Source organism: Pleurodeles waltl, chromosome 3_2 (genome assembly GCF_031143425.1).
Source record: "Pleurodeles waltl isolate 20211129_DDA chromosome 3_2, aPleWal1.hap1.20221129, whole genome shotgun sequence".
In the NCBI taxonomy this organism is placed as follows: domain Eukaryota; kingdom Metazoa; phylum Chordata; class Amphibia; order Caudata; family Salamandridae; genus Pleurodeles; species Pleurodeles waltl.
In genome coordinates, this window is record NC_090441.1 from 127986803 (window position 1) to 128013377 (window position 26575).

At 43.4% G+C, this 26575-nt stretch overlaps 2 protein-coding genes across 2 annotated transcripts in view; one reads left to right on the forward strand and one right to left on the reverse strand.

Moving 5' to 3' along the window:
* Positions 1-22440, reverse strand: part of LOC138286580 (tricarboxylate transport protein, mitochondrial-like) — a 109400-nt gene extending 86960 nt beyond the window's left edge. The window contains exons 1-2 of the mRNA XM_069226978.1: positions 22083-22440; positions 2716-2823 (exon numbers count right to left, since the gene is read on the reverse strand). Coding sequence (XP_069083079.1) covers positions 2716-2823; positions 22083-22236 — 262 coding nt within the window. The 5' untranslated portion in view covers positions 22237-22440. The remainder of the gene's footprint in view (positions 1-2715; positions 2824-22082) is intronic.
* A 969-nt stretch (positions 22441-23409) lies between these two features.
* CCNB1IP1 (cyclin B1 interacting protein 1) overlaps positions 23410-26575 on the forward strand; it is a 129598-nt gene continuing 126432 nt past the window's right edge. Inside the window, exon 1 of the mRNA XM_069226979.1 lies at positions 23410-23517. The gene's annotated coding sequence lies outside the window, so the exon portion shown is untranslated. The remainder of the gene's footprint in view (positions 23518-26575) is intronic.

Sequence of the window (26575 nt, forward strand, 5' to 3'; positions counted from 1 at the left end):
ACCGGAGTAGAGAAGGAGAATCAGTTAGCATAACTGCTAGAACCTTGATACCAAGGCTTAGTCAGTTCTAAGGCAGTAAGTGAGACAGTTTACTGAACCAAAACGTGGGGCACACCTAATATATACAATGTATGTTACATCAAAAGGCATATTAGGACTTCCATCTAATTGGATGGACACAACTATATGATGAAAGTATAAGAGACTGAATGCTGAAAGTCATCGTGACTGGTTAGGAAGGGGGTGGAATTTCAAGAACCATTATTTTTATAAGATAACATTTGGGCTTCGGGTTTTATTAAGAGAGTAATAGGAAAGTCCAGGGTGGCCACTGTGATAGCCAAAAGATGGTCCAAAAATATCTGGGGGATGGTAGAGGGCCATGGTCTGTGCTTTCAGTCAATCAGTTACTGTTTAGGAGAAGATTTCTATGGTGGAAAAATAGGAAAATAAAGAGGAAGACTAGTCTGATTAAAACAGTTACTGATGTACATTGCTACTTTCCAAGCACTAGTTGCCACAGAGAAAAAACAACTTTGGGAGAGGCTCAACCAAACCACTAAAAGCATGCTCACATCATTTGCTGAAAAGAATGAGAGGTTGCTTTTACCTCTTCTTCGCCTACATGGAGGTGTACAGGACTCCACTGGGATCAGTCCCTTTCAATCAGGCATGGCTGAAGGACGTACATGCGAACAGCATGGACTATGTAGAGACTGCACTCGTATATCCATTGTCATACCAAACACAATCCTCATGCTTGCCTAAGCACCCATGAGGGTGGCAGTGGGAAGTTCTCGATGTGGTCCATTGCAATGCACAGAGATTGCTTTTTTGTGCAATGCATTGTTGAAGGCCTGTCATGGATCTGCATTTGAGATCCTTTGTATACCAGCTGATACCATCTTGGGTTTAACCTCTGCTCAGTCATCTGCAGTGTGAGCACCTTGAAACTTTTTACTGCTCCATCAGATGGTCTCTCTACATTGTCTTTCTATATTCTATCTTATTTTCAGTATGTGGAGGGGGCTTACCAGATCCTGACCTCCCTGGCTATCACTACGAGATCAGAGAACGGCTCACACACAGCCGCCTGTCAAAGGAAAGACAAGCTGCACCGCTTCTATGGATAGAAGAAGCAACTGAGGTTTGCATATTTTCGAAACCATGTGGACAAGCAATTGAGTTTTTGATTGAGGATCTTTGCAGTCTAAATAATCTGGTAAATACATCTCTCCCCTGTATATTTCAGCGGGCAAGCCTGACGAAATCTACAGAAAGAATATTTTTAAATTACTCCAAATGCAGAATTCATTCAAGGAAACACCAGCTCCACGGACACAGGCCATTTCTTTACCTGCTGTTTGTTTACCATCTCTTTGCAGTGGTTTTGATTTACCACTTCCACGTTATTCTGTGGGTAAGCCTTTCTTATTAAAAAAAAAAAACGAATTAAAAAAACCTACTTCACTGTCACTACCTCATCATTTGTACATTTATCTCTGACATTGTTTTTATACATAATCGATTCCTTATTATATAAGACAGATTTAAACCAATGTTCTTAATCCTTTACCCAAAACCCGACCTCTAACGCCTTACCTTTACACCTAACCTTGCACCCTTGCTCCTTACCATTAAGCCCGTCCCAGCCCCTTTAACCTTCTCCATAACCTTATCCTTAACCCCTTACCCTTGTCCTTACACTTAAACCCTGCCCTTTAACCCTATATCCAGTTACCCCTTTACTTTTACGTCCCTAAGTTCTTACCCATGTATCCTCCTACCCTTAGTTGCTTTTCTATAACTTGATAACCTTACCTATAACCCCTCATATAGTGCCCCATAGCCTTACACTCCTAATCTCACAACCCTATGTCCCTTCGTATGTACCTCCTTACCCAACTCCTTATCCCCATGCCCAACTCCTTACACTTCAAGCCCCTTACACTCCCCCTTACCCTTACCCCCATGCTTCTTTGTTACCACCTTATCCTTAACCCTCTTACCCCAATGCACATAACAACTTTTGCTCCTTCCATACTTATTCTCTTAACCCAACTTCATCCTAAAACAATGCATCTACTGTTTCTTATATATCTGTCACGATATTAGTTACAATAAAATGACAAACAAGTAGGCGGGCTACGATGAAATGCACACAAGGAAAAGAAGGAAAATCCAGTGTTCACAAACAATGTTAAGTCCCCAATTTTGAATGCAATTCCATGGTTTTCAAGGGAAAACTCTTAATAGGAGATATGTACTGCACCGATAAAATGCTGCACCTCAGAGGATCGTTATTTATCAGGTGTGGCAAGCACCTCGCATTTTACCAGCCCCTATCTAATGAGGGGTGGCCAGAAGGCATAGCAGAAAAACTGATGACTGGCAGCAAAAAAAAGTGAGCATGAAGCAGGGCAGAGAATGGAGGAATCCCATCAGAAACTTACAAATGATCCCCACAAGTCAGAAGACACTATGAACAAGACAAGACTGCCACGTGGTAGGAATTGCACAATACTTAACCTCGAAATGAGGTCATGCAACAGATATTGACATGGTTGGGACAGCCACAACACGTTCATGTCACTTGCTCGAAACTGGAGACAAGTTATTAGTATTTTCTGGAGTCAGGACCTTCATGAGATACACGAGAGACAACACAATGTAGGATTTCGCAACGTTTTACTGTATGAAAATAAAGATTCTTACCAATGCCCCTGTATCGAGGAGGGTTTGACCTTTCATCCAGCTGCAACTGTGTTTTCACATATTCAGTGGGAAAGGTGATGCAGATTTCAATGCCTCCAGCAATGCCACCTACAGGAAGCACATCAAGTGTTGCGCATTATTTTACTTTTATCTTTGCTCTTTCCAACATTTCTGATTTACCCGCTCTCCGCAGTTTAAAAAAGACTACATTTGAAGGGGCAAATGTTTACAAGTCATTCGCTTGAGGGAAGGAGTCTAAGTAAGGAGATAAACATCGCCAACATGTCTTTTTGTGGGGAAGGAAAGAAAACTGATGAAATAAGTAACAGCAAAATTCCAAATTAGGAACGAGTTCATTCATTCTTCCCCTGAACCTCCCTTTGCCGTGGCTTGCCTGACTGCTACAATCACAGCCCAGGTAAACGGAGGGCTTTAGCATGCTTAAGAAGCAGACATCACACTAGAAATGGACTTGACAGATTTGTAATGCTAAACAAGAACTGGCAAAGCCAATACGCCTCGCCTATGAGAGCTATTGGTTTTGGCAATGGTTTGTAGCCATGCTGTACAGCAGTGCAGATGCTTTGCAGCGTGGGTAAAACGAATTTAAAAAGCACTATGACAGCCAGGGCTAATGCTTTTTTAAAAAAAAAAATGTAACGTGCATTAGAACTAAATGCATCATAGTTCTTTTCATTACTATTACAGGGAGTGCAGAATTATTAGGCAAGTTGTATTTTTGAGGATTAATTTTATTATTGAACAACAACCATGTTCTCAATGAACCCAAAAAACTCATTAATATCAAAGCTGAATATTTTTGGAAGTAGTTTTTAGTTTGTTTTTAGTTTTAGCTATGTTAGGGGGATATCTGTGTGTGCAGGTGACTATTACTGTGCATAATTATTAGGCAACTTAACAAAAAAAAATATATACCCATTTCAATTATTAATCATTACCAGTGAAACCAATATAACATCTCAACATTCACAAATATACATTTCTGACATTCAAAAACAAAACAAAAACAAATCAGTGACCAATATAGCCACCTTTCTTTGCAAGGACACTCAAAAGCCTGCCATCCATGGATTCTGTCAGTGTTTTGATCTGTTCACCATCAACATTGCGTGCAGCAGCAACCACAGCCTCCCAGACACTGTTCAGAGAGGTGTACTGTTTTCCCTCCTTGTAAATCTCACATTTGATGATGGACCACAGGTTCTCAATGGGGTTCAGATCAGGTGAACAAGGAGGCCATGTCATTAGATTTCCTTCTTTTATACCCTTTCTTGCCAGCCACGCTGTGGAGTACTTGGACGCGTGTGATGGAGCATTGTCCTGCATGAAAATCATGTTTTTCTTGAAGGATGCAGACTTCTTCCTGTACTACTGCTTGAAGAAGGTGTCTTCCAGGAACTGGCAGTAGGACTGGGAGTTGAGCTTGACTCCATCCTCAACCCGAAAAGGCCCCACAAGCTCATCTTTGATGATACCAGCCCAAACCAGTACTCCACCTCCACCTTGCTGGCGTCTGAGTCGGACTGGAGCTCTCTGCCCTTTACCAATCCAGCCACGGGCCCATCCATCTGGCCCATCAAGACTCACTCTCATTTCATCAGTCCATAAAACCTTAGAAAAATCAGTCTTGAGATATTTCTTGGCCCAGTCTTGACGTTTCAGCTTGTGTGTCTTGTTCAGTGGTGGTCGTCTTTCAGCCTTTCTTACCTTGGCCATGTCTCTGAGTATTGCACACCTTGTGCTTTTGGGCACTCCAGTGATGTTGCAGCTCTGAAATATGGCCAAACTGGTGGCAAGTGGCATCGTGGCAGCTGCACGCTTGACTTCTCAGTTCATGGGCAGTTATTTTGCGCCTTGGTTTTTCCACACGCTTCTTGCGACCCTGTTGACTATTTTGAATGAAACGCTTGATTGTTCGATGATCACGCTTCAGAAGCTTTGCAATTTTAAGAGTGCTGCATCCCTCTGCAAGATATCTCACTATTTTTGACTTTTCTGAGCCTGTCAAGTCCTTCTTTTGACCCATTTTGCCAAAGGAAAGGAAGTTGCCTAATAATTATGCACACCTGATATAGGGTGTTGATGTCATTAGACCACACCCCTTCTCATTACAGAGATGCACATCACCTAATATGCTTAATTGGTAGTAGGCTTTCGAGCCTATACAGCTTGGAGTAAGACAACATGCATAAAGAGGATGATGTGGTCAAAATACTCATTTGCCTAATAATTCTGCACTCCCTGTATTATATTATTAGCTATGCTACACAACAGCCACGGCTACAAATTCTTGCCAAAGTCAGCAATGGCCAGGCTGTACACAATGAATAAAAAGCAATGGCAGAGCCAATAGTCTCAGGTCCCGCACAACACTCCAGCTCTTGTGAGCAAATCAGTTAATCTCCTCACACGTGAAAAAGAAAAAGAAAAAAGTAATTTGACAAAAATGTATCACATAACTAAAGCAATTGCACCCATGTCTTAATGAAAACACGTTTGGAAAAAGAAAAGATAACATCTGATGTCACAATAAACATCAATTTCAAAGGAGAAAAGGGAGTCTTTGAAGTGTGTGGCATAGTAAAACATAGCTACAAATGGCAAGAGGTTCAACAAGGATGACAGGGAAAAAAATAAAATTAGTATCTCAATCATAGCTCGATCAGCGGAAGAACCGCAACCAGTACTCGGTCCATGGAATGCACTGCTGCACGATAGGACCCAGCTACTCCCAGAAGGTTGGGGGCAGACACCGGGTCAAGATGAGTTAAAGCCAGTAGTAAAGCACAGATTTCCTATAGATCAAACCAGCAACCTGGGGCAGTGGCAAAGTACATATAAGGGGGAAGCTTTGGTAAAAGGTATTCTCAACTTGCTGCCCAGAAAAACTGTGACCTAAGGAGTCAGTGATTCCACGCACGCCCAGGAAGCGTGATCCGGCAAGGATATTTGGGAGATAATACGAGCGACTTCTAATTGAAGAGGTTGAGCATATTGATCTCTGCAGTTCAAGCAGGTCATCCCGATGTCAAGATAGTGTTCATGCCAAAGATAAGACTTGCCATGTTGGCAGTGGGAAGGTGGATGACACTCCACGCAGCTCCTACTCCTGAGTTCTATCAGAAGTTGCCCAACCCCATCAAATAATCCTTGCTGTACTCCTGGAGGCTACTGACGATCTGCAAGGTTTCGGAGAAGGTGAGGAGTTCCCGGTTAGGCTGGGCAATGTTCTGGCTATCCTGAGCTGCCCATGGCAAGCACTGCAGCACCATGGCAATGGCATGAGCCCCTGGTGATGATGGCCGTGCTACAGGTGGTGGGATGCTCTCGGTCCCCAAGCCAACAGCAGACGGCCAAGCTTTGATCAGATGTTGCATTACCTTTGCCTGTTAGTGCTTCAGGGACAGGAGCTACAGCAGAGCAAAACGAGTCCTCGGGGGCAGCCAGTGCCAGATGGGCACAGTCTCTGAAATGTGAGGGTGTCCTCCTACTTACCTGACCGGGGGTAGTTTGTGTGTCTAGGGCAAATGGATAGCAAGAAGAGGAAGTGGATGGAGAGGGAGGAGGCGGCGAGTGGAAGGAGCCCATACACAGTCTTCTGGCTGCCAGAGACCACCATGCCAGGACACTGGTTCCCATCCAAGAACAACACAGCAACCTGACCTACCCCTGCAAATGCCATCCTAGTATGAATGGTTGCAGCCATGTTGGAAGAAAACAAAGCCACCGACCTGGACAACCTGCTATTGGTAACTGTCAGACATGCCGGACTGGGTAATGAGTACTGCCATCAGTTTATTCAAATTCCCTCAAAAAAATGTTACTAGTACATTTATGGAGAAAGGACGGAGATTTCATGACCTTATAGAGGACAGGAAAACGGGTTTGTTTTCCAAAATAAAATCCGACATGTCAGTTTTGAGACAGTAGACACATACTATCAAATATTCTACCTACGACGTTTACGTTTCGGAACCAAAACAATTTCTCCTGAAAGGGAAGAGCGACCTCTGCTGGGCTATTTGTCTATTAATCTTTCTTCCACATTAAAACCGTTTCAGGTCTCTGCACTTTAGGGTCGCGGCTGCACAGCGCATGCGCTCTCTCTTCGAGACGTACTACAAAGTCACAAACGTGCTTGTTTTGACCAGAAAATGTAGTATTCCTATGACGAATCTTTGATTCAGTGATCCGTAATAATCAGATCCTTTTAACGCTGCTATTTTCCTTCGTTTGTTGATGACTGTACTAACCTGACTAAAAATGCAAAGGAAGACAAACTGAAAACTTCATGTTTGGGACCCCGAAGAGGAGCAGGCGTGTCCTACTTCTAGTGAAAACAAAATAATACATCAATTAATAAATAAAAACAGCAGTGAAGAAAGCTGGCTGAAATACCCAAGTCTGTGGTTGGCCACCGCAACAACAGTAGCCAAGCGAAATATGGCAAGAGTTTGTGGAGCAGGGCAGCTTCCCAGTGACAGAGAGCACACAGGAAGGGGATGACTGGGACTGAGTGGAAGGGGTCAGCAAGCTAGCAGAGTTGAGATATTCTCTAGACTCTTCACTGCCTTTAATGCTCGAAATGATGCTGCAAGCTTACTGTATAACTGATCCTGTTATCAGAAACTACCCTTGTAGGACTAAGGGGTGTTCCACCAATTGCTATTCATGAGCAATAATTGTTTTGTGTTAATATAAAGATGTATTTAAAAATAAATAAATGAAAAAGGAGCTCCCCAATATTAAAGAAGGCAGAGAGAGGAGTGAAATCGCATGAGCCCCTGCAAGTTCACGACTTCTATGTTACTATTTGACAGTACTTTACAATCCCCGGGTGCACATTATTGGCTTTCAAAAACAAAATGGCCCTTTAATAGAACGCAGTGAGAGCTAAAGGATGCATACTTTGTACATGGCACCTTGCAGCACGACGTGGGGTGTTTGCCAGAGAATGGAATAGGGCTGTTAAACTTCTCTTTTTATGTAATATATTTTTTCAAAGAATTCCACTGTGTTTTGCTAGACCAACACCAGAGAATAAATAATTCTGGAAACATCTTTCAGGAAAACAAAGAATAAAACGCTGCACCAATTCACAGTTTATATTTACTCATCTGAAGTTTATAATCACTCATCTGACAGGAGGCAGATGAGGGGGATAATATTTCTCTACTTAAGCGGAAAGAATGGGGCTGTGTGGTGCTGCCCGTCCCTTCAGTGACTCGTTATACCCAACCACCTGAATTAGACACTTGGAAAACGCTTCCTGTGCCTTGTTAATATAACAACAGCCAAGAGTCAAAACAACATGTGACAGCTATTTATAGGGACACTGGAGGAGAGAGGTACTCAGTGCTGCTTTAGGCAGACAACACGACGTAGGCTTGCATTTGTTACGAATGAGACCATCGGGGAGAAGGCAGTAGAAGTGACCACCCTTTGTTGTGCAGACGACGAAGTCACTTAAAATAGTTTACCACGGTTCACTTCTACATTATAAGCGGCAGTGTCCTCTTTGGACCTTTTATGAAAGAGCCACTGAGCAGTGACAGATCGCCGAAAGTAGCTTAATAGGGTTCACTGCAGCAGGCAACAACAAAAGATTATGATTCCCAATAGAAATAGGAGTGTCTGAGTTAAGGAAACGAGGTGAGTGAGCTGCAACATCTTTCCCTCTACAAGTGATTAAAACTCCTAATTCTAAAGGGCAAGATGCACATGTTATAAATAGTCAAAGTGATCCTAAACTCAACTGAATCTCACAGGTTGATTAACAAGCTAGTTCATGCAAAATGTGTTCTTAGTGCTACTTTAATGTAATACTATCAGAATATCTTAGCAAGCACAGATAAAAAGGATATAAAGTACCCTCCACAACCAATACTTCAAACACAAACTACAGGCATAGCAGGCTTGTAGAGAGAGAGACACCAAATAATGCATATTATGGATTGAAGGTCTGGCAAAAACATGGATCTTAGAAGGGCCTATGTTCCGCTGCTCTGTTAGAAAAATTGAGTTTGGTTTAGAAATTTGGACTTTGACCACAAACCAGTAAAGATGGAGTAAAAAGGTCTGTTAAACATGTGCGGATCAAGGGTGCAAAAGGAACAGTCACATTTAAGATTATATCCCATTCATTACATTTTCCTTCACTACTAATGACATTTAGAGACCGCTGTCTCGTTACAAAGGCTGCGCAGAAATTTAAAGGATTGTCAGGACATACATTCAGGATATCAGTGCGGAAGCATAGAAAATAATAGCATTTATTCTAAATATTCTCCCCACTGACATCACGGACCATTCATAAACTTGAATTACAATGTCAATGAAAGGGCCATCCTTTAGTTGTAGGTTTCTGACCTAGTGACCTGAAGTACATGAAGAATGCGAGAGTAAGACCCAGAAAGATGAGAAGAGAAACCCATGCCTGGTTTTCATAGTGCTATGTTAAGGAGTAAGTTTGTTGCCCAGCAGAAGACTGTTCAACATGAGTAAGCCCCGGAACTCACATGTGCAGTACAATTTAATACTGTATCACACATTGCACTGTAAAACTGTTCTAGACTGCGCAGTTCTAGCAAGGCCTAGGTGATGGGACAGCTTGTGGCAGCAAGCAATCACTATATTAACATACTTAACACGTGTACCTTGCTTTTGTAAGTTAAGAAGGATTTAATGATATAATATTCAATAGTGCATTGAACACTGTTAATCTATAACATAATTTTACATCTGCAAATGTCTTTCTTCAGTTTGACATATTGGCACTTCCCCTAATCGTGGTAAATTATTGTATACAAAATATAAAAGAAGGTAGGGTGGGCTTCAGAAACGTTTTGTGATACCTAAAGTGGTAAGCATTTGTCAGGGTGTTTTCGTTTCTTACGTACTATTTTTTAGCTGCTACTGTCACTGGAGACCTGCAGCTCTGGTAGGAAAAACGCGCATGCGTAGTGAGAGAATTATGTGGTAGGATTCAAACTGTGTGGCACGTATCAATGCGTGACTGATGATCAGGTATTGTTCTCAAAGAAGAACTCTCTTTCTGCACCTGCAATAAGTGCTTGGAAGCAACAAAGCAAAATAAACACAGTGGGCAGGGCATGGTGTTGCTCTTGCAAATCATCAAATACATACAACTTGAGAGGGAGCAAGGAGACAAACAATAAGACATAATAAAGGCCAAGCATATCTTAACACAGTAAACAAGCACTGGCACGGCCAATAAGTATCACCTATGAGAGCTATTGGCCATGGCAATGATTTGGAGCCAGACCATGTGCTGCAAGGCTACATCTGGTGGCATTTGAGGCGTGGATGCTGTGCACTGCTAAAAACGAATTTTTAAATAGTGCTATAACACGGGCAGCAGACAGAGGCTGGGCAGGAGGTACTAGCGCAAGCCCACAAACCAGAGGTGAAGAGGAGGGGCTAGGGAAAGCAAACCAGACAGAAAGTGGGCTGGAGCAGCTTGCAGACAATGAAGGATGGGTGGGAGGGGAAACGGAGAAGAACACTGAGGGAGGAGAAGAAAAAGGATGGAGACGGCCAAAAAAAGAAAAAAGAAAAAAAAAAAAAAAAAACACAAAGAAACAAAAAAAAAAAATTGTGTCTGAAAAAGGGAGCAGTGTAATGGGTCATTGTGACCGGGGAGAACATTCCCCAGAAGAGGAAGGAAAGCCTACAGCAAGCTGAGTGACGATGCCAACCAACGGAAAGCAACAGTAGTCATCAAAGCACACTGTAAGATGACAAAAGTACTCGAAATAGACAGCGCATGCGCAGTATGATGTGACACCTAAAAAGCACAATAATTAACCCACAACAATTTCGTGTTCATTTTCTGAAGTTCCAAACTATATTTAAAATGAAATTAATAATGAAAATGTAAGTAGATTTTCGATAGCTTTTTTAAGGTGTACTGGGCACCATGTACTTGATCCCGGGCTTTCAGTTAACAGATCAGTGCATTAAAGGGGATACAATTAACCAAAGATCTGACACCAATACATTTTAAAACTCCAGCACGAAATACAGAAGGGTTGGAGTAGGTGCAGCAAGCTGTAACACCTACATACGCCATCTTAAGAAGATGAATGTGTAGGGTGACCATGCGTCCCGGATTTGCCGGGACAGTCCCGGTTTTCACTTGTTGTCCTGGCAAATTTGGCTTATGCCCCGGTTTTTAGAGGCCCCCTGTAAACAGTGAAAGGCACTTTTTTTATGTTCTAAAGATGTGGTAGTTAGCAGATGTTATAAGTAAGCAATGTAATTAACAGGTGTGATGCTGGTTTTCAAACCTACTTATTTCTTTTCCTAGTGCCTCTTCTGTGTTCTCAAGTTGATGACAGCTGTCATTCACGGGTGCTCCGTTGACGTAAATTGTAGTCCTTCTTCTATTTTTGCAAAATGTCCCGTTTTTTTGTTCTCAAGATCGGTCACCCTAATGTACTGGACCAGCATTGTTATTTACAATGAAAGCAAAGAGGCAAATTATGGCTTGAGCATGCACTAAACGCTGCATTTTTACTGACCAGTTATAATTTCAAGGAGCACAGTGATTAAGATTCCATCACCGAGTACAGGAGACTTCTCCGAGAAGAAACAGTATTAGGGAGGCAGTGGCACCGTTTTTTCTCAGGAGTGTAGAATTTTATTAAAATATCTACTTGCCCTAGGGAGAGGGTGCATCAGAAATCTAATTGCCACGTAAAAAAATCCAGTTGCCCATCTTAGTGCCAAGCAGTGATGTGACAAACTACAGCAGTGTTCTCATTATATCAGAGCTCTGATAACAGCCTCTCTAACTTTGCAATAGATCCAAAGTCGGAATTCCCCGCAAGTATGTGCTCACCCACGAACTTGCATGTTGAAGGGTGTTCACCAACTCCTCGTTAGTCATCTCCCACACTAGAAAATGTGACAAGAGCTGGAGAATTTCCAATCACTCAACAGATTCTCACAAGAGCAAGTGTAACATTACAGCATTTGCATATTTGCCGCACTCTTTCACTCTAGAGCAATGTTTTTCTAACTTTTTTTTATTCTGCACCCTCTCCCCCAGTGGAAAGAAATATTTTTTTTTCACAATTATTCTATTAAGTTGCCAATGTTTAAATATATCTAGACTTATTTAAACATTGCAGTTAAGTTCAGTTACCTTTTTAAAAATGCAATAAACGTTTTTCGGCTTAAAACAAAGCACGGTTATCTGCATAATGCATCTTTTGGCCAGAGCCTGGTGCATCTCCCGGGATCACTTAAGGTCCCCCTAGGCTCTAGGGGGACCTACCCCTCAGTTTGAAGACCCCTCCTCTAGGGTCACATAGCGCTGCAATTACATGTTTATTGTTACCCAACTCAATGGTACTCATGTTATTGATCTTGGAAGAAAGAAATGCTGAGTCAACCAGCTGAGATTCAATATATCTATAAATACATATATATATTTGCAATGCAAAAATTAAATCCATAAACGTTTGCTAGGAGTAGAGGTTCCAGACATAATTCTGTAAAGTTTTGCAAATTTCTGAAAGTCGTATATATGCATAAATGCAAGGACATAAATTTGTGGGTGCACTAACCTATACCTGAAAAGCTTCCATGACATTCATATAAAGCAAAGCATACTAATAAATGTTTGAAAGTCGTGGAATTTGTTTGATTTCTTAGCCATTACAGTCAATTTGTCATTCATTTTATGTATTGTATATTAATGTGAATACACAATGTGGTCAGAATACAGGCCCACAAGAAATAATATTCCCTTGTCTACAGTGTTCTTGTGGATTGATGCGGTCAAACATTTATTAGTATTTTTTTATTTAAATGTGTGACAAGTAAGCTTTGCAAGTGTAGACTTGTGAGGACAGGCAAAAAGGATTATTTTAAGTAATAACAAACAGCTGTTAAGAAGGCGCGGAATAATCGCACAGCCAATACACAATTATTTAACTAATCCATGGTATGGGGTAACACTGTATTTTGCATGTAAACAGGCAGCACTCTGGGAGCATTAGTGGTCTCAAACTGTTTAATATTGCAAACGCGTGCATGTTTGTGAACTGGGATCAGCCAGTAATGCAACCTGAGCTTACTGCACTTCCTCACAGCGCTGGCTCTAAATTAATGACTCATAAGTACAAGTTAAAACTATGTGCACAACTTGCTTTAGTGGTAAACAATCCTTTCACACGTCTATGATATAAACTGGCAGCCAAACTATTTGTACTTCAATGTGCTGGGCCTACTTGTCCAAAGGGCAATGGAAACATAAAAACTTGTTGTTCCGGAACCCAAACAATATGTCCTGGTCATCGGGCGATAGGACTTCCACAACCACGTTCCTCTACATCAAAGCCGAGTTCTCCAGCAAAGGGTATGAATATTAAATAAGCATGCAAATATTTAACCTTCTTTCTGTTTGTTCACCTGTCCCTGTGCGTGTGTGTTGTCTAGCCGTATGTGTACTGCATGGAAGTGTATGCATGTCCATTTGCTGTCTATGAAGGTCAACCACTTGCTTGTTGATGTAGGGGTCTTATCATCGTTAACATCTCTCTAACCTCTACTCTTCCTCTTCGTTATGCCCAAGTTTCTCACACTGTTTGATCTCCCTGGATTTGTATCTAATACCCTCTCCTGCATTCCTGCTTCCTCATTGCCTACCAGACGCCTAAGGTCAGCTACTAACTACTGCTACTACTACAGTTACTTACTACCGATCCACATCATTCCATCCACAATTCTCTATCCCTCTCTTTTCCATGTTGTCATAAATATATCACTCTGAAGTGACCCTAACACAATTATAAAGGGCTACAAATAGAACCAACATAATATCTATTGGTTGGCTGTGTGCTGGACTATGTAATTGTAACTGCATTCATTTAGCACTCACTACCCCTGACAAGACAACAAGACACTGATGCTCTTTACACCAGCAAGCACCCTGCTCCAGTAAAAACAAAGTTAGTAGTTAGGCAAGCGTAATCAGTTATTGTGATATGTCTTGTTTGCTCAAGCAAACCACTCCATGCATTCACTCCAATTTCTTTGTGTTAGATGATTAAAGTAACAAGAGTTAGGAGTCCATCACTGTTGGGAAAGGGGGATAAGTGAGTTCATGCAGAGGTTTGGTGTGTTTAAATAGAGGAGCTACAGGAGAATAGTTAGTGTTACATTGCAGGGAGTCACTTACCAAAACAAGCATTTGTAAATCAATGGGTCTTGCGTTTGCTCGAGGTAGAGCCATTAGCATTGCAAATTCCTAAATGGACTTTTTTTTGCCACACAAACCGAAAATAAAAAGTAAACATGTTGACATAAGCAAGCCAACTTAAAGGGCCACCGTGATCGCTAAGAGACAAAAGGAAAATTAAGTTTGCTTGCAGTCAAAGTTATCGACAAAAGTGCAAATATCCATGTAACAGGGTCAATGGCCAAGGTGGTAACAAAATTGCACTAAGGAGGGACAAACTTAAAAGCAGTTACCAACGAAAACAAAGGATTTTTGAAGGGAAAGCCCAAGAACGAGTGATAGAGATGGGCGTACGGTGGGCATGGTTAAAGGCCCAGATACATACCAACACATCGGAAAAGCGGCGCTTGCACGTTGCTATGCTCAACCTAAAAATGAGAGGTTGTAATCTTAGCAACAAGTAGCGGGAAATTTGCAGAAATATTAATAGAGATTCATACATGTGACCTTGAGAAGGTTGCACAGAGAAAACAGGCAAAGAATGGAACTGATGGTGAGAGCCATTTAAAAGGTAAAAGGAGAGGTGACTAGCAAAGTTTACAGTAGAGGTCAATTTTTTCCTGTTGTTATATTGATGTTTTTTTTAGATAGTGTGCAATCTCAGGTTGGAAGATTGCAGAGAGAAACCTCACTATTTCCATGTAAAGATGGTGCAGTATTAGGCACCTTGATAGGCGCTACAGTAAGGTGATCAGTCTGTCCACTATTAGGTTACTACTAGATCACTGCTTACAGCTGATCAGCTTAGGTGGCAGAAATGTAAAGCAATGGCTGGACGTAAACAATAAAATGAGATTCTACAAACACAACATCGAATGTCTACTAATGTTCAGCCTCGTGTTTGGCATGAAAATTAATTATAAAGCACAGCGGGATTCATGTGGAATGTATGTGATTTAGCAAGGCACAAGATGACAGGTGAGGACAGCTGCCCAGGGAGTTTAAGACCTGGTAGTGGACGATTCCCTTGCCTGAATCCGGCTGGGCAGAAAGATTTAATCTTTGCTTAAGATCTGAAGGGTGCAGCAGATTTGCCCCGTCTCCTCAGTTTTTTGCACTAGCTGTGGAGCCAATAGCTATCAGGCTGCGACAGAAGAAGGGTAGACAAGAGAATCTCGATGGCTGATAAAGATCATGTTCTCACCATATACGTTTAAAGGTGTGATTCCTTTTTTGCACACTGATTCCGGTTCAGGCACGCAGCGAGCAGAGAAAGGTGGTGAGTGGTGGAGCAGTGGAATCACGACTGGGAGCCGGCGGGGAGCCGTGGGTCATCAGCTATAGAGGTACTCTGCAGTCTGAGTCTTCCCCCGAAGACACCATTGTTGGCCTCGCCCGAGCCGACACCAACCCTTCAACCCCCAAACCCTTGTGGCACCTGGCTGCGGTGCTCCGGCGAGGGAGGGGGCGTGAGCTGGTGCGGTGCGGTGCCGTGGGCAGAGGGGGCCGTTTGGTCCACGGTTCAGCCTGTGACCCACCCACCGCTTCATCTGTGACCATCCGGATCCAGGTCTATCTGGCAGCTTGCTCCTGTGTACCTGCCTGCCTGCTGCTTAGCCTGCTGCCCTGGCTGGCACCTGACTCGGGAGGGAGCGCTGAAGCAGCAGAGTGGCGGAGTGCGCAGCAGCTCCCTCCCCCACCTGCCTGCAGGTCACCAAGCCTGCAGCAGAGTGCGCAGAGGAGCGTTCTAGGAAGAAGGAGACGGAGGCAACATCAGTCGGCGGACCCTGGACAAAGGACAACAGACAACAGCTGGACCTACAGTGGCTCAGGAGTGAAGGAGCACCCGGTAAGGGGGGATGTGAGACTGTGTTGCAAGCGCAGTGGGTTTAGTCACCACTGCGGAGTGTGAGTCCCGCCCCCGGCGGAAGCGGCCCGGCTAGGTTGGGTGTGGCTTGTGGGGCTGATTGGAGGGACCCACTCACCCCTGCCCATCTCCTCCACCATCCCGTTTCCTCATTGGCTACACCCTCATAAAGCGAGCAAGCAAGCAACTAATCAACCAAGTAACTAGCCAAGCCAGGTCTTGCTAGGCTACCTAAGATACCCAGCCACCTAGCAACCAAGCCTCACAAGAAGCCAGCTTCACTGAGAACCCATCCGTTATTCTATTGCTCACACTGCCATACTGCCCACATTTGCCCACACCATTGACAGCAGAGATGAGATCAGGCAAAATAAGAGGCAGGACCTCATTTACAAGCAAGAGGAAGAGAAAGGAGGAACCACTGCCCACCAGAACTCAAATAAAAAGGAGAGCAGGAGTAGACAGGACAGTCTATCCTGCAAGATCACCCGGGGACCCTTTCATGAGCCCCCAGAGCCACCCACCTTGCCTACTGAGCCCTCATCAATCCAGGACTTTGAAATCGCAGCGGCTAATGCCAAGCCACTTAATGAGACTATCAGCCACCAGTCTGGGGGGGATGGTCCGTCCAGCTCTAGCGCCAGCTAAGCCTCGCAAAATAACAGACTATTTTGGGGCAACAAGCAGGATTATCAAGCATCGAACTTTCTCCCCCTCCTTAATATTGGCTCAGGACCAGGCCCTCGACCAGAGTAGGGGCCTAGAGGATAAAGGAAACCACCCCCCACCTCCACCACTTTAGCCCATCATTAACATTCTGGAGGGCATAACTATAAGGGCTAGCTCCATGGATTCAAAAGACGCCAAACTTCCTATAGATTGCTCCCTTACATCGGGAAAGGGGGGCGGGGGGGGAGTCACTGGCCAATACAAGTGATTAGGGCTCAGCATTATACTCTCTGGCGTGGGGAAGCCCGTTCAACCAGCATCCTGCCTTCCCCGGGCAGGATAGCCTAACCAACATACTTGGTTATGAGGACAAGACCCCGTGGGGTATGGGGAGAGAGGGGCGACAGACCCCTCTCCCCCCCCCCCAAAGAGTTCCAGACCTAAATACTACCATTTCCCCATCATCAGTCTAGAAAATGCAGCCCAGGAGGAGACAGCATTAAGAGCACGGGAAGAAGTTGGGGGTGTTTGGCTTCCCACTCGGATTACTGAAGCCCTCCAGGCACCCCAAAAAAGTGACTCAGACAAGCCTGCTGACAACTTGACGCCTATAGCAGACATATGAACAGCAATTTTTAACTCAATGCAGACAACAGTAACAGCTCTGCAGTTCTAGTCTCACAAAATGGACATTCAGGTAGATCTGTTAAACACCCTCGCAGTTTTTGGTCGCAGGAATTGATGGCAAACTACAAGAATTAAACTCACTAATAACAAGGACACAAAATAATCCACTTAAGAACTTGACCTTTTGTTATAGTAAGGAGGTAGTAGACCGCATGGGACAATTGCCAGTAATCTTCAAAGACATTTTGAAGGAGATTCGCCGTTCAAACAAAGAAGCAAGCATGGACATGGAGACCCCACTGCCAATGGGTCTGCCCTCAAATCCTAAACCTCTAATATCCTCAGAGGAGAACCAGAATAGCTCACAAGGACCCCTAGCTATGAGGATAAGTAACTCAGAGGGGAACACAATCAGAAAAATAGTTCCGGCTGCTCAAGGAAGTGCCCTGGAACATTCTCTCCAAACAATAGAACCTAGGGATTCGGAAGGGCAGTCCTGCCACCGAATGACCTAGAGAGAGAGGAAGCGGACAAGGAAGCGCAGAAAGAATACCCAGGTGGCGTCCAGAGTCGACCCAGAAACTCAACCTCATATAGTGCAAGAGGAGATTGTGAGGACAATAAGCCCCTCACCGACATCGCAGCCCTGGACATTAAATCATGAGGGGCCTTCGTACCCCGACCCGGAAATAGAAGGGCCAAAGCCGGTGGGCAGGGCCTGGCCCCCTCAGGACCGGCAAGCAACAATCTTATTGCAGCCTTCTGCACCCACTCAGGTTGAGTTGAGGCCCACCCCCGGTGGGCTAGTAGAAGTGCCATCCAAAGTAGAGGGGGCAGATGTAACAGCATGGAACCATCATTTAAGGGATGATTACAATAGCACAGCCAACCTCGGCAGACAGCTTAAACCAGGCCATGCTGGACAGAGGCTTGCAGCTACTATGGATTCCAGAGTATAAATCCAGAGGCCCTCAAGATGTGCTCAACCGCTCTACTATACTCAAATTAATAAATACACTCCTGGACCAGGCACCAGTGAGTTCTGATGACATTACCGCTATAAAATTCATCCAAGCGCAGGGTAGCCAGTATACGGACCCAACTGTTGTGATATTGGCATGAATGAAATTACCAATGCAAATAATAGAAAAAGAAGCATCCTGAAAGATTGGGGAATTGAGGTATGCTTCTATTTAGGGGAAAGATACCCTCACGGGTTATTGCAGAGAAGTCAAATGAACAGGAAAATAGTAGACACCTCGTCCATCCTACAAGGATTACCTGGGAAGCCTCAAGCTGGAGAACCTGGCCAAGATTGGTCAGGACAAGGTGCGGCAGCTCCACTAGATTTACAAATGGAAGGGAAGAAGAGGGCCGAAGAAGGATAACAGCTAGACAACCCCCGAGAGATGACCACCTACAAGATAATTGGTCTTGGCTTCCAACAGTGCTAGCCCCCAGATTACACCACAAAGCCTGAATGGCAGCTCAACAACCATCTCTCCGACGCAAGGATCATTAAATATCTGCTCATGGAATATAAGGGGTCTCCAGTCAAAGCTGGAAGATACAGAGGTTATCAAATTCCTGGGCTCCTTTGATATTGTAATGCTGCAAGAAACATGGGCACTTACGAATCTCCCCCTAATTGGTTATGAGGAGTTTAATAAACCTGCAGTAAAACTTAACACGTTTGGAAGGGCAAAAGGAGGTCTGCCAATCTATATCAATTCTAAGCTTGGGACGAAACTGTCCGGAGGACAGATGGGAGATCAGCCCTTTCTGTGGGCCGTTTGGACAACTGGGCAAAAAACATTCATGATCCGTTGGTCTTGATCAATGTGTACATTAATCCCAAAAAGAAAGTTTGGAAGCCAGTTTACTGCTAAAACATCTGCTCCACATTCAAAATGCATACAACTCTGTCTACTGGCTGGTCTCCGGGGATTTTAATCTTAATCTATTCCACATACCAAGTGAGGACCACGCACAATTAACGGTTCCACTGCCCATTCAAAATGTGCCACCCCGGAGCAAGACAAAGTTGGTACTAAGCTAATTAAGAGCTGCGAGTTAGCAGGTCTCTTTGCACTAAATGGGCGGCTTCCGTCAGACACCCCCCCGGCCTGGACAAGAGCTAAGGAAAGGGTTGTTTCATATCTAAATTACAACCTGGTAAATGCCCCCCTATTCAAATTTGTGAGGGATTTTAGAATTCAGGACCATTCAGAAAGTGACCATAATCCACAAATAATTACAATCCAGAGCCAAGTGCATATCCATGAAGAAACAAACATCCTCAATGGGGAATTTTCCTCAGAAAATTTAAAGCAACTAAATTGGAGCTCATCTTCGGTTGCAGCCCAAGCAGAGGAAGCTGTTGGGAAACTGGAAAATGTGGCTAATGACCTATCAAGGGTAGTTGCTATATGGGAGTCCTTCAAAGAAAGCCTTATTAAACAATCTCCAGGGAGGGGCAGGTTTAGGGGGGCATTCCTGGGGCATAGAAAGATCACACTCCTGCCACAGGCAATATGCCTGAGGAAACCGGGAGTGCATAGGATTTAGAGAAAATTACAGAAACATCTGACTGATGAATTCATTTTAAAAACTCTACGGAAAGAAAGGAAACTACTAAAGAGGGACATCTGGCTCTTTAAACCATCAAAGCAGTAAACATTATGGGCAAAATTACATTATGGATCGACTAAATGCCATTATTATGCTCTATTCTAACACTTGGGTTAAAATCAAACTGGGAGACAGCTCTCATCTATCCAGGCCTATTAAAACCACAGTTGGTCTCAAACAAGGCTGTGTACTAGCCCCGCTTCTTTTCAATCTGTATATAGTAGACCTATCACCAGTCCTGCATAAACAGCCAGCCCACCCATCAAGTCTAGAGGGTCGCCAAATATCTGACCTACTTTATGCAGATGACCTGTTGTTGCTTCGGAATTTCAGAGCAGGCTTACAGTAACTCCTTAATTCATTAGGAGAATATACACTGGCTAATGATTTCGAAATAAACTATGGGAAATCCAAAATAACCCCCTTTAATCGTAAACCTACCCTACGCAGTAAGTGGTATTTGAATGGTCAGCTTATTGAGGAAGTAGTAGCATACACATATCTAGGGGTCAGGATTGACTCTAAATGCACATTTGCAGCCCACAAAGTAGTAATTAGGGAGAAGGCATAAGCCCTAAACCTGCCCTTTGGTAATTTGGCAAAGTCCACCCTTAGCCAGCCCCTAAAACCAATAATCATGGTTATGAGAGCGACTTTACTTCCGACTCTTGCACAAGGGACAGAAATAATGAGGGAGGCGGAGGTGGCCATACTAGGTAAGTTATTAGTGAAATCCTATAAACAAGTCTTCCAACTACCTAAATCGGCCTCCCCAGCCCAAGTTAGACTACAGTTTTCACTAATATAGCAATCATTGCCAAGACCGGCAGCATTTGTTAAGGGTTGTTACAAACTACATTTAGCTCCTATAGGGACTTTAGCAAATCTAGTCTGGCAGGAAATCAATCTTGAGAGGGGCAATAATATTTTTAAGTACTACTGGGAAAAAAGTATAGCCTGGCTGGAGCTGGGCGACCTGTGGGGCAGCTCATTACCGGCACTAGCTTTCAGAAAAGGAATTAACAAAGCGACTACGATCCTAAGACGGCTAGAAGGCAAGGAGGTTCTATCACATCTATCTCATGGATGGCTAGTCTTACATTCATACACGTTGAATAAGGAAGCTTGCATTCTGTCTGTCCCATTAGCACAACAAACTAAGCAGTCCCTCTTACAGATGAGGTTGGGAGAACTACCAACTCTTGATTTCCTCCCGAAATGGAAAAGAAAGGCAGGGCTGCAACTCCAGGATTGTAGACTATGTCATCAGACTAGGGAGACCCTAATCCATATGGTTTGCATCTGCCCAGCCCTGGGAAGTGAGAGAAGGGAATTACTAAGAAGAGAATTTAACATCCTAGGAGTTCAGTCCTGCAGGTTGGCTGTCATGACCGCTCTCGACCCGAGTAATGAAAAGTTAAATATCAGATTAATCCAGTTCCTGAAAATCTTCACCACACTGGCGGCCCCAGCAGGTTTATCTAGTGCCCTCTGGGTAAAGAAGGGAACCGTCCAGTCATATAACACTAGATTCCACCCTATAGACATTAGGTATCAATAATGTAAGGGTTCCATCTACTTTGAATGCACCTTTAGATGACAGGCTGCTCTGCCCCGTCCTCACAGTGATAGTTTTGATTATCCTGAATGCTTTCTTAAAATAATAGGTTATGTTTGTGTCCCAGAACCGTATTTGGGATTCCTTCGTGCAATTTATGAGGGCTTCTTTTTAATTTCTGGTTATATTTTACTGTTTGTATACAATTTAGGTTAATTGATATCGGTACCTTGGCACAATAGCTCAGCATGTCATGTGAGAGGATACAAAACACTGTATTTAGATGCGTTTTTATTAACTAATATAGTATTCTTTCTACCTATACGTTTAAATACAACTTAGGTACACGAGAAGTTGCACGTACAGGGATATCTGTATGTGTGGTAATTTATCAATATACACATAGCTAATGTGTGCCTGCTTTTATACCATTACAAAAAGTCAACCCTACGTTAATGTCTGTCCTCCATCCGTTTTGCTCACTGTTTTTAACACTATTTTAAAATCTGCAAGGGGTACACTGTTTACGTTAACTTGCATTATACAGAACGAACTATGTTTTCTATGTTTTTTTTATAGTAAATAAGTAACTGTTGGATTACTACCTTACTATAGTTACCTTTGCAGTGATCTGGTTTTACTTATTTATATGCATGCATTTATCATTCGAATTTCTGTTTATTAACTCTAAAACACTACCTACTTCGAAATCATGATTTAGCACCGCCCCTCCCCCATCTACAAAAAGCCCACTGTTGGACAAGGCGGCGCTGTCTCTTCCTTACCGGCCAGAATGGCCTTCCCCGGGTGAGTTAGCTTGGGTCGCCCACCCCGCGCGGGAGACTGAGCCGAGGCGGCGGCAAGGGTCCCGCGCACAGAGGAAGGGCGGGCGCCGCAGGGACCCTCGGAGATGCTGAAGGGCCGCACCAAGGACGACATGTCTCCCGGTACTCATGGGTATCCGCTCGCGTGCACACTCGGAGCCGCGGCGCTCATTGACATGCTCCCCTGCCCACCAGTGCTTCTGATTGGTCCGTTTGGATCGCCTTCTTGTTAAAATTCATGCTGCATCTAACGGTGCACGAGCTACAAGCCACGCCTCTTAAATGTCATTGCTCTACGGCTCTTTACATGTTCATGAACACAAATTGGTTCTCAAGAACGCCCTGACCAGTGGGTGACGAAGACGTGAGTCCACGCGGCCGTAATAATATAATCTGATTGGCCGAGAACCGCGAAGGGGCGGGGAATGGGTGAAATGAGAAGAAAATGACAGCGTGTGACTTGCGTATAGGAAGCAGGTGGTGTCCTCAGCCTGATAAACAAAGACCAGATAAGGTTGCAGAGAGGGGAATGAAGCAGTGCAACCACGCCCTTGGCACAGTCCATTATACGCTGAATATTAGGCGAACGGCCATGTTGAAGTTGTTTTTGTAGCCGAAACAACTGGTACCACGGTTACGCAAAAGCAACGTCTTTTAAAAAGAAGAAATAATCCGGTAGACATGGACAATGCCTTGTCAAATCATTATGTTTCGTTTTAAGCGTGTATTTGTTTCATGACTCGTAAATAATGTATTAACCTACAAACTGTCTATAATTCAAAACTGTGAAAACATGCCGTCCTTAGTGTAGTGGCGTTCATTTCCAGTTTGAAATATCAATGTTCTTAGACAGTTGCGGCGCGTACTAATCCCTACATGTGCTTTTAAAATACTAAATGGTGCGGGAAGTAGCGCTCCATAAACTCCCTGCTGTAAGAGATGTTGGATTTTGGAACCAGGGCACCAGCTTGAGTCTCTGCTCAACAGCCTGTGATTCTGGACAAATCACTTTAACTCCTCGCCCTCGTTCTTAAAATAATAATGTATTGTCTGGCTTTCATGTAAAGTCTTGTAACGCCCTTGCTAAAAACAACTGCAAAATAATAAACAGACTCATAGAGTGCCAGAGGGAGGCGCCCTTTCTTTCTCCTATTGTATATACCTGAATGTATTTACACCTAATATGGCCGCTGTCTGGACGTCATACAAAAGATGTGGCATGGTCTAGTCCACCTTAGAGACGTGCGGCCCCTCGCTTAGAGGTGAAGTCAGTCAGGGAATAGGCATGTATTGCTTAATGTTGTGCACGCATGCGCAGGAGCGGCAGCAAGGACTGGGAGACCGCGCTCTTCGTTATTTGGATTACGCGCCACTGGACCTTAAGTAGCTCCTTAACGTTCGTTTTAAACATTATAATTGAATATTCATTTTTAACGGGGTTGCAGCTTTAATTCCCACAAGTGCAAGCTTGTTATTGTGCTATCAGGTTACGCAGAGTTTGTGGAGGCGCTTGAGGAAAAATCTCGATAGAAGGGTATTTCATGTAAATAATCGATTCTCAATGTTTTACAACTCATCTACTTTGCGTTGTAAATCTCCCCTCCTCTTGATCTCAGAGAATGCTTATTTTTTATTTTAGCAATAAGCCATTATTTACTAATATGATATTTGTGACACTCAAGTAACCAATCATGGTTTAGAGGTGAGAGTTGTGAGCTAGTTATCTGTTGTTTCCTGTCAGAAACTGTATGTTAACTTACACCCGACGGGAGAATCAAGCCCTAATTTTGCTAACATTGTTATAAACAAATGTAAGTTACCTTCATGGAAGTTTGAGCCGAGCAAACTTTATTTCTTACAGGACTTATAAAGAATGTGATGTTCTTGATTTATTGACTGCCTCCGTGGGTAGTAAAATGTTTTCAGTACATAAAGGTAGCAGTTTTGTCACCTTTTTCCTGTCCCCTCAAGAATTAAGGTATCTCTTGGGAAAACTGCAGCGTAGTACTGGGTCTTGCAGACTGTATAATGCCCTCATTCACTTCATCACCCAAGTTGCTACTAACACAAGGTGTGCACCACCCCAATTGATACTAACACAAGGTGTGCACCCTCCTAGACAAACATTCCCTGTCTTTACTTGGCCTAATTCCTTTTGGTGTGAGACAACGCCTCGGCTCCAGGTGCTGCAACCCAGAACCTGCCCCCATAACTTCTCGTTTTGTGTCTGCAGCAGCCTTACCTCTATGTCCACATCCGAGGATCCAAAGTGTGGACTAGGACTGATTGGACTCTGACCTCTTTCAAAGATCACAGATGTTGAGTCCTCGCCAGACCTCGAAACTTCTACTCGCCCACTCGCTATGGCGAGTCATATTTTATCAGGTCAAGCAATTTTTAGGACCTACTCGACCCTTCTGGTGAGTTGACAAATAACAGGTGTTCTGTTCAGTCAGAAAGTGAAGAGGGCCTTTAAATTTTATTCTTGTCACATTTGCTTGTGTTCAGAGACAGAGGTAAATTTGTCTTACAATTAATTTTCAATCTGACTGCAGAGTTCCTGGATTTTGTCAGTTTTTTCCTAACACACAAAGTTTAAATAGCTGTCAACTGTACACACATTAAAAAATATATTTCAGTAGTTGTGAAAGCCCATTGTTTGTACTTCTGTGTGGCCATAAAAATATTTTAATAGGCTGAAAACAGATCAGAACACTTTACTTGGTGGGGTGCAAAGGATACATGTTTTCTGAAACCCGATTTTCACAGATTAGTTAATACATTATGTAGATTATCAGTAAAGCTGCAGGTTAGTGGGAAGATTTTTGAACGTTTCATGGAAATTTTCTCTGTGTAAATGTTAGTGTGCAACCACATTACACTTTAGTAATATATTTATTAACAAGCATTTGCAATGCAATGGGTCTCGCGTTTGCTTGAGCTCGAGCAATTAGCATTGTAAACTCCTAAACTTTTCTTGCCACATATATTGAAAATAAAACAGTTTCACATAACTAACAGGACTTTTCTTGCCATATAAACTGAAAAGTAAAAGTTTCACATAAGCGAGCTGATGGCCACTATTAGTGCAAAGCAGACTCACAACGGGAAACAAAAGTTCACTAGTAGTGAAACCTATCGGCAAAAGTGCAATTCTCTACGTACCCGGCAAAAGTGCACTTAACTATGTAATAGGGTTGATGTCAGGCAAAGCGCGTGATTTCTGCCAAGCGAGATCGCACAGCGAAAAAAGTAGTCCAGAAACCAGACGGAAAACGTGGAGCCTCGTATGTTTTCAGTACTTTGTTGCTGCTCTCGAGGAGGGCTAAACACCGGAAAAGGCATGACTTATGCATGCCTTTCACTAATGAAAGCAAGCAGATTTTAAAAGGCAAGCCCACAAACCAATGAAAGAGACTGACGTGACATTGGCATGGTTTGAAGCCCAAAGAGAGATTACAACACGGGACGGAGCGCTTTGCGTTCGCCCCTAAAAATGAGTGTTTAAACATAAACCTAGAAATACTCATGGCCTGGTAGCTATGCTGTTAGTAAACTAATAGGCAAGTAATGGATTATGTGTCCTCTATATGTGGGATGGATTATTCTTACACATGGAGCAAACATTTATTCCATTTAATCAAACAAAGATGTTTTTTTCTACAGCAGAAATGCTGAGCTCACATATTTGAAGGTACACTCGTATGTGAGAAGGAAGAAAAGGCGACTAAAGTAAAATATTTGCATAGGGTCACACAATTGAGACCCACTTACGGGTCACCCCTTTGGTAGCTTGGCACGAGCAGTCAGGCCTGTCCCAGAGAACATGTGTAAAGTGATTGCACAATACACGTGACACACTCTTTCCACCACAAAGGAAAAGCAACACCAAGTTATATAAAAATAAACTGTATTGTACATATCCTTAGACCAAACACAACATAACAGTAATACCCTGCTACCCAAGCAGTTGTAAGAACATTACACAGTAATGTTACTCTGTAAAAGCGAGCAATAGTCATATACAACATATAGGTGACTGGTTATCCTGCAAAATAAGCAGTAGTCAGGTAGACATTACTAACAGAATGCACGTCACCATAATTATAGGGTCAGCATTGCCAAAACATTATCATGACTGCACATAGTGTGACACAGCACCAAAAGCTCATGGCATTAGCGTACAGTAAATCCATATCATGACTGCAACAACAACATCATGAATGCACCTAACACAATGGGCCCATCATCCAGAATGTACATATCATTTTGCAATATTCTCACCAGGATTGGGGAGTGCGATCTACCATCCGCACTAGGTGCCAGAACGATGTGGGCAAAACAGGAACGTCCATACCCCAATATCGGAGCACCCGCGCTCGGGTCTCAGCACCAAGAACAGGGTTAACAATGGCAGGACTAGAGATCTCCGTCAAGCGGCGCACCCTGGCCTG